The sequence below is a fragment of the Penaeus chinensis genome, chromosome 38, assembly GCF_019202785.1.
Source record: "Penaeus chinensis breed Huanghai No. 1 chromosome 38, ASM1920278v2, whole genome shotgun sequence".
Classification (NCBI taxonomy): Eukaryota; Metazoa; Arthropoda; class Malacostraca; order Decapoda; family Penaeidae; genus Penaeus; species Penaeus chinensis.
This window is the reverse complement of record NC_061856.1, coordinates 20,545,177-20,553,909: the sequence shown is the minus strand read 5'-3', so window position 1 is coordinate 20,553,909 and position 8,733 is coordinate 20,545,177. Positions and strand designations below refer to the sequence as shown.

At 39.3% G+C, this 8,733-nt stretch overlaps 1 protein-coding gene across 2 annotated transcripts in view; it reads left to right on the top strand.

The window, feature by feature from the left end:
- Positions 1-8,284, top strand: part of LOC125045833 (aldo-keto reductase family 1 member B1-like) — a 41,687-nt gene extending 33,403 nt beyond the window's left edge. The window contains exons 8-10 of one of the 2 annotated variants that reach the window (XM_047643345.1): positions 1,161-1,226; positions 3,160-3,242; positions 7,987-8,284. In XM_047643345.1, coding sequence (XP_047499301.1) covers positions 1,161-1,226; positions 3,160-3,242; positions 7,987-8,029 — 192 coding nt within the window. In that variant the 3' untranslated portion in view covers positions 8,030-8,284. Of the gene's footprint in view, positions 1-1,160; positions 1,227-1,995; positions 2,131-3,159; positions 3,243-7,986 lie in introns of those variants that run through there. The other variant, XM_047643348.1, reaches the window with a different exon arrangement.
- Positions 8,285-8,733: the final 449 nt, after the last annotated feature.

The window sequence follows — 8,733 nt, the reverse complement described above, 5'->3', positions numbered from 1 at the left end:
TGCGTCTCAGCAATCATTTGACCAAAAATCTGGGCATTAGGCTTACGGTGTGCAGCTTACAGGTTGAGTGCATGCAAATAAGGGTGTGCGGTGACAAAACTTGATGCCTTCTTCTTGCGTTTTCGTCATATTTGCCATTTCTCGTTGTCCATATTTACCTTCCTAATGGTAATAAACTATTTTCTCTGCACAGACTCCATATCATCTTTCTAGTTAGTTTACAACTCTATACAAGAAATATAGAAATAAGTAACACTGTTGTTTGTTTCATTTAATTTTTTTTTTTTTTTTTTGTAATATTCAATTTTCTGTAATACAACCTGCGTCACCAGTCACGGCACCAAGATTAAGATGCTGAGCATGGAGATCATTTCCTCCATGCAGCCGGCACTCTTCCAGTTATGGCTCATGGACATTTCACACTTGTACATCAATGGGAATAATGCAAAATCACCAAATGAATCTAATCAACCTCCCAAGAGGTTTGTGCACTCGTGGCGAGTCTTTTCCATCAACGTGGCCTTCAGCCAAAATGCTCACGACGACAGGTTTACATCACTGGCTTATAGCCAGATTTTCCTGTGATGACATGTTCACATCCCCTGCCCCTTGAGGCAGATTTTTTCATGATGTGATGGTCATGGCACCCAGATCAAAGGGGTTAAGTACACGTGGTCTTTATAACTGAATAGTAAATGAGGGGAGCCTGCGGTCCAATGAGAGAGATGAGAGATGTACATGTCAGCCAGTCAGGTCTCTACAGTGAGTCGAGAAGAGCGCCTGCTGGTGAGAATGTGAAGACAAGGTTATGGACTTAATGTGACCCAACTTGGGAAGTATGCAGAGCTTCAGGTTGTGGGGTTGTGGTGCTTCACTGGGAAATGCAGTTGTAGTTTCATTATAAATATTTATAATTTTTGGGCTTTAATTTGATATGCATATTTTTTCATGAATTTGGAAAAATATGATTGGATATTACATTAGTAAGATTATGATGTGTATTTTCAGCCTCAAGTCATACTGAATACAAAACTTTCATGACTTGACCTATTTGATTACATTGGTTTACTCAGTTATAGTATTATTACATGAGGATATTGCAATATAATGTTTTTATATTACAGTTCATATTGACTTTAAAGTTACATCTGTCACTGCAGATTCAACGTGACGTGATTGTTATTCCCAAGTCAGTTACAAAATCACGCATTGAGGAAAATATCCAGGTAAGTTGAAGAATGTTAGCTCAGGAACAGTAAGCAGGCTATGTACTAGGTAGGCCCAGATTTTGGGAATATATTTGTATCTAAACCATTCTACTTCTGTGTAAGAAGTCAGGAAAGTGACCTGGTGACTGTAAGGAATGAGTTGGAAGATGCCACTGACAGTGCCACAGGTTTGTAGCTGCAGTAGCTCATGAGCCAGCTTAACCCTGAAGTCTGGGTATGTACACTGCATGACAGTTGATTACTGCCATGTCAAGAAGGTACAACAGCACCTTTTTGTACTACGAGATGACCTTGCAAGTTGTCTGATAAGATTTACCCAAATGCCAAGCCAAGCACATTGCTTTATCCACAGTAGGGACTTATTTCAGACTCTCCAATTCTGGATCACATTTCTGAATTGAAGTTATTCATTTTTATTTCTTATAATTGATGAGCCATGAGAAATTTTCTGTGATTCTGTTTTATAATTGAATAGTTCATAGAAATGCCATTCTGATAATTTGCCAGCTTTTTTACACTTTGCTCTGCTTGAACCAAATTTCCAGTAGCTTTGGTACTTAGTAAAATGCCTTGTGCTTGTATTATTTGTTTTAGTCCAACCAAAAATGGTAAAACAGTGCTAAGATCTATGGGTATGCTGGAAGCAAAAAAGTTTGTTATGTATGATAGTTTTGGAACCAACGCTCTAGGTATTCCATACATCAGAGCAATAGTAATAACAATAAGTAACTTTTTTCTTGTTGTTGACGTATTCAATTTTCTGTAGTACAGCCTGGTCACAGTGGGCAGGAATAAGATCCTGAGCATTGAAATAGCATCCACCCTAGAGCTGGCACTCTTCCTGTCATGGCTCACAGGTAGTACATCCACATTCATTTATCAGTAGGAATAATGCAAGAGCCCCTTCTTAATGTCCACTAAGTCTAATCACCCTCCAAGAGCTTTGTGCACTTGTGGCGAGTCATTCCTGTCACTCTGGCTTTCAGCCAAAATTCTCCTCCTCCTATGATACCTTGTAGCTAGCTATTCATTTGAAAAAATTCTTGGGAATTTAGTTTGTATATTGAAAATAATTTTGTCATTAGTAGTTTAAGAGAACACTCTTGCCATTTTACTTGCGATTTAAATATTGGTGTATATTCCCTATGTGAGAAACATTTTGTTCCTGTTTGTATAAACATATTTAAATGTATTTTTGCATTTGGTATTTTTCTAATACAAAATAAATCAAGTTTTTTTTTTTTATAATTTAATGTTTATTGTTCAAAGCTCTTCATCCAAATGAAGTACATTTGTTTGGCAGAGCGATTTTATGCTTAAAGGAACCCCAGTGTAATTAAGAAAACACATTAATTTAAAGTTCATTAGTGACTGTTTGATATAAAGAAAATCAGTCAGAAAATAATGATAAGGTAATTAATAGTAATAGTAAGTAATTATTTTAATTTAAATTTTGATATTTGAAAAAGTAACACAAGTCTCATAGAAATGATCAATCTGCCCATATTAAAGTATTGGTGACTAATTTTATAGGCAACTCTGTAGGCATTTAGTGGATCTGATTCAGAGATTTGAATACAATGTCGTACATTATTCTATGCAAGATGGAATAATGCAGTAATACATAAATATAGATATATATATATATATAACTTCTAGCAAGGACTGAAACCTCTACTACTAGGAATGACTCAAAATGAGCGTTGTTCCACCTTCCACAGTAGTTCTTTGGGATTACTGGCATGCAAGATCAGCTTCACCTTAGCTTTCATTTTCCTAATGCAGATCTCCCTGCCTAATATACGATTACATTTATATTATCTATAGAATCAAGAAATGATGACAGCAGTAATGAAATCTTAACATGTGCTGTTGGAAAAAATTACTTGGATAAAATACCTAAAACCTAATTTCTGTTTTTATTTTTTAGGTTTTTGACTTTGCTCTGTCAGATGATGATATGAAGACTATTGATGGCTTTGACTGCAATGGGCGTTTCCTTCATCTCACTTGGTAATATCTTTTCCTCAACCAGTTAAACTTAGGATAATGTAGTTATGCCATTCAGGTGCTGAAATATATATAATTGAGAGTTTATTCTAAATGCTGTTTAACCCCTTGATGACAGGTGAAGAAATATTTTTTAAAAACTCTACACTCTGGAGATCAATGGCAATGCGCTGACTTTGAGCACGGGAGTTCGGTACATCAAGCTGAATCACCGGCTCGTTGCGCTTTCTGCTGTGGCGCGCCGCTGTGGCGTACAGCCGCACGCCAACAGATCAAGCAGTTTGTTTTGATGCCTCATGGTATGACCCATCGGGAAGGGGTTACCCCAACCCAGGCGGGACACGTTTACAAGTGTCATAACATACAGCTTAGTCTGTGGGGTATGGCTATAAGTGCAGCGATGCACCAGAGGGTGTGGAGCAGGAAGTTGTGCTACTCGTAGCAGTCTTCTGCGCCCAGTGTATGGATGTTGCCAAAAATCACCAGAGTTTATGATGTTCAGGGCTTTCTTATACCAGTTACCGTCGGGTTAAACAAGAGTGAGAGTTTCAGGTTCACATCAGCAGCAAGAGCATCATGTTTTGATGTATGACATCTTCCACACATGGCAGGCGAATTATTTATATTCTGAAATTTGCCCTTTTATACAAAATAGCCAATGATTCATGACATAGAGTGAGGGCATGAAGGTTCCCTCTAAAGAACAGCATAAAATATAATGCACACATCATTATACCATGAAGTGGATAACTTGTCGCCTGGCCATGACATGACTATCATGTCACGCAGAGCTACGGCCAATTCAGCTTTTGCGTGAATCCTATGTCATTCAAAGGCTAAGAGTTAATACTTATACTGTAATTGATTCCATTTCCCTGGCTGATTGCCCTGTCTATGATGGATTAGTCAGACTGTAAAAATTACCTGTTTGTCAATGCAAGAAATGTTGGCTTTTGACCACCTAACTAAACCCAATCACATGTGTGCCAATTGTGGTGGCCCCCATAACAGTCAACAGATTCAAACTTAGCCTCACTTTACACAAAGCTAGACAGTAAACAGTCTGATGAGGTTTTCCTCTTACTTCATACTCCAGTAATGTCCTTCAATCTGCCCCTCCCCCCTTCTCCCCAAGATGTTTCTATATCTCCTCCATTATATCTTCCCCCTACTCCTTATGTTCCCACTCCTACCCCTTCCCTCCATATCATCTCACTCTCAATGCAAGAATAATAACAATTAGTAACATTTTGTAACGTGTATTTTTTTATACAATTTTGTAATATTCAATTTTCTGTAATACCAGTCATGGCAGCCAGGAAAAGGATGCTGAGCATGGTAATGACAACCTCTCTAAAACCAGTGCTCTTCCAGTCATGGCTCATAGACACGACATTCCACTCTCACTTATTGATGGAAATAATGCAAAAGCCCCTTTCTGAATGCCAAATGAGTCTAATCACCCTCCAAAAGGCTTGTGCACTTATGGTGACTCTTTCCCATCACTCCAGCCTTCAGCCAAAATGCTCATGATGGCAAATACGCGTCATCCCAATGCACAGCCAAAATGTTCACGGTGGCAAGCTCGTGTCACCCTGGCCTACAGCCAAATTTTCCCATGACGGCATGTTCACAACACCTGGCCTACCCCTAATCCCTTGCTCTTTGTTGTGGGGGGCCTAGGAGGCAGAGATGGGCCCAATATGGGGGACACCCTGATCTTAGACTTCAACCTTCTACTTGAAAGGTTAAGAGGCTAGCTTTGTGGCAGTCATGGACGGCCTCCAGGAACTGTGGGCACAGTATTCCTTGGTTAATTATCTAGCCTCTCCCCTTCATGGGGACCCAGAGGAGTAGACTGTTTCCTCTCCCCATTTATTTCAGGCTCACCAAAAAGAGTGATGAAAATTTTTACCCATATTAGGGGCATTAAGGCTTGCCCTTTCATCAGTTATTTAAATTTGATTTCCCAAACACTACCTCTCCTTTGACCACGGCTCCAACTGATGTTAATACCCCCTCCTCGAGTTTGCAGTCAACTCTAACCATTACGAATCATCCACCTAGGTCATTACTCAACCTTCAGAATACACCCCTTCCTCTCTCCCAACATCCTCCACTCCATCTTCTACTGCACAGTCTTCTTCATTGTCTACCCCCACATCCCTTATTTCTACTCTTCATCCTTATTGTCCTTATTGTCCTCAAACCAACAGTACTACCTCTCTCCATACCACCCCATCTTCCTCCCACCCTTGTCCTTCTACTGCTTCCACCTCTACAGACCTTTTTGGCCCAGGCAGGTGGGATCAATTCTTTGTAATTTCCCTTACTGCCCCATACTCTGACAATAACCTTCTCCTCCAAAAACAAGTAGGCAAAGTTTCCATTAGCAGTTATTTTGAGAGTTCATCCCTTGTTACAGTTACATCCGAGTCCCAAGCTCGTTCACTATTTACCCTGACTGACCTCACTGATAAACCTATTCTTGCCCAACATCACTCCTCCCTGTTTCTGTTTCTACGAATGACTGTCCTGTCCATGACAAGGACTGTGAGAACGACTTGCTCGCATATTGCCAAGATTAGCTTTTGTAAACATGACCTCTCCTATGAAGTATATATTGGTGGAGTGTCTTGCCTTGTCTGACCATACCGACCCCTTCTCCATCAATATAAAAAATGTTGCTGCCCTCTTTGTGCCCAACTTGGTCATGACCATTCCAATTGCTCTGTGCAGTCATGAACATGTGCCACTTGTGGTGGCTCCCATAATGTATTTTATAGGAGTTGTTCTGCCTACAAGCTCAAATCTTAGATAGCAGTTCTCAGATTCAAACTAGGCCTCACTCTACACAAGGCCAGACAAGAAGCTCACCAACGAGATTTATCTCTTTCTACCTATTTGAAAACTACTTCACTCTACTCCTATTCTACTTTCTCAAGAAGTTTCAGCATCTCCCCCAGTATCTCTTCCCTTCCTTTTCCAGTCTAAATCCAGATACAACAATCTTTACCACTTCCCCAGTGCCTCCCACCTTACTCCTCACTCTACCTGTCACACCACACAATCTGAGCATTCCACTCCAACTCCTACCATATCCTCTCCTACACCCACCCTTCCCTTGACTCTTTGGACATCTATTTACTCTTCTCCACATAGGAAAACCTTTGTTTCTCAGACATCCCCACCCAACTCCCATCCAGAAACTCTTGCTTGAAGACATCAAAGGTTCATAAACAAGACTCAAGAGAATGATCCACTCCCTCATTCACCCTCTAATCCCTTTAACTGCTTTACATTCAAAGTATCTGTTGATATCCATCCTCCTCCTACTCCTCAAATTCCCCCCTACCCCTCTTCCTCCCACTAACCCCAAAAAACACCCCATCCTCTCCTCCATGTGCAACACCATTCCCTCTTCTTTCTGCATCATCCTTACCACCCCCACTTAGACGTTCACATGACTCCCTTATGTCACAACAATGTCCTTCTGTGAATCCCCTTCTGACATTCTTCCTGATACCTCACCACCTGTCCTCATATTTCATTCTCAGGATTCTTCTCCTACTTCTGTGTCTATTGTTTCTCACTGTATTACCCTTGGATTGTTTTATAATAGCTTTTTTGCAGTTTCCTCATACACCGTTACTCTCCCTCCCTCAGACACATACTCTCCATTTGATCTGATTGCCCAATACCTTTAACCACATCCCCTTTTATAAATCCCCACTGCATTTCATTTACTCCCCCTCAATACTCTTTTCACTAATACTTTATCCTACAACTTTCTACAACCTGTGAAATCTGACATATCTTATTAAACAAGTTAACTTTCAGGTTAACTTGTTTCCACCCTTTTCGCCACAGTACTTTATCATAGTGCTATATGACCTTTGATGTCTAGTCCATTTATTTCTTCTAACCATTAACCATTAACCATTAACCACCAAAACACCCAGCCCTCAAAACAAAGTTTTGCATAATGTGATGGTCACATCACAGTAAGGGTTAAGTCTAAGGGTCTTTTTGCTACTAGACTTTCTTTTATTGTTATATGACTTTTGATATCTAGCATTTACTTTTTTTTTTTTTTTTTTAACCATTAACCCATTAGATCTGGTTGCGTCATGATAATCACATCACCAAAAATCTGGGCATTAGGCTTGCATGAGCGGCTGCTCTGCTGGGTGGCTGCTTGTAGGCCGGGTGCATGCAAACATATGTGCTTGGTGAAAAGACTGTGTGCCTCCTATTTGCAAAGTTATTTACACTTTTTACGCATAATCGTGTTTAGCTGTTTGGCCATTTTCCAATGTCCATATTTTCCATTTGATTTGCATTAACCAGATGGTGAGTTTATTTCTTTTGCACAGACTCCAGTTATCTCTCTAGGTAGTCCAGAACTCAGTGCAAGAAAAATAAAGCTATGTAGCACTATTTTACTTTAGTCATTTTTAAATTTTTATAGAATATTAAATTTTCTGTAAAAACCTGCATTGCCGCTCACATCGCCAGGAATATGATGTTGAGCATGTACATGTCAACCACACCCCGACCCGGAATTTTTCCTGATGTGATGGTCAAGTCACCCAGATCCAAGGGTTTAAACAAACTTAGAACTACTGGGATTATATCTTAACATTAAGCATATTCCCTTTATTTAGTTTAAAAGTAAACTAAGAATGACTTTGATCATTCACAAACTGTTTTATTCTTTTAATAATCATATGATTTTTATTTTCAGGGTAAAGGACCACCCCCACTGGCCATTCAACACTGAATTTTAAGCAAATATGTTGAAAGGAAAATAATCACCATTTTGGAAGGAGATTTTTATTTTTACTGATTGTAAATAAAAGCTTAGGGTTATTATAGTTTTTTGTCAACATTTTCTAAGAATTGCTTTTAAAGGACAGAGTTTTGAGAGGAAAGATTTATTAACTGATTGTGAATGAAAGCTTATGATTATTATACATTTTCTTTTTGAGTTTTGGCCTTTCAACATTGTATTTGTGTTAAGAGAAAATAAACACCAGATTGGATTTGTTTTTTTTAATTCTTGGATAGAAAGTGATGTTCATAACTTTTATTATGAAGAATGTTGATTATACCAGTAAAACATTGGATCTGAATGCTTCACTGCCATACCATGTCCCAAAATATGGGCATTATGCATACATGTGCGGACATTATTGGGTGTGCCTTGTAAGGCTTTGTAAGCCCTTCCAACAACTGGAATACCTTCGCTATTTTATTACACCAGCCTCTACACCTTGTGCAACAGACCATAGGCAGCTCATATGTCTACATAAACATCACCTCTTTTCTCACCTTTTGCCATAAATAATACTATTAACTTATGCACACACCCTATACAATTACACAAGTGCACACATATCAAGCTTTCCACACAGCACAGCAATGGGTGCTACTTCCACAGGCCTACTGCCTTGTGACATTGCTCTGTTTACGCAAACAGATTATCTGTCTC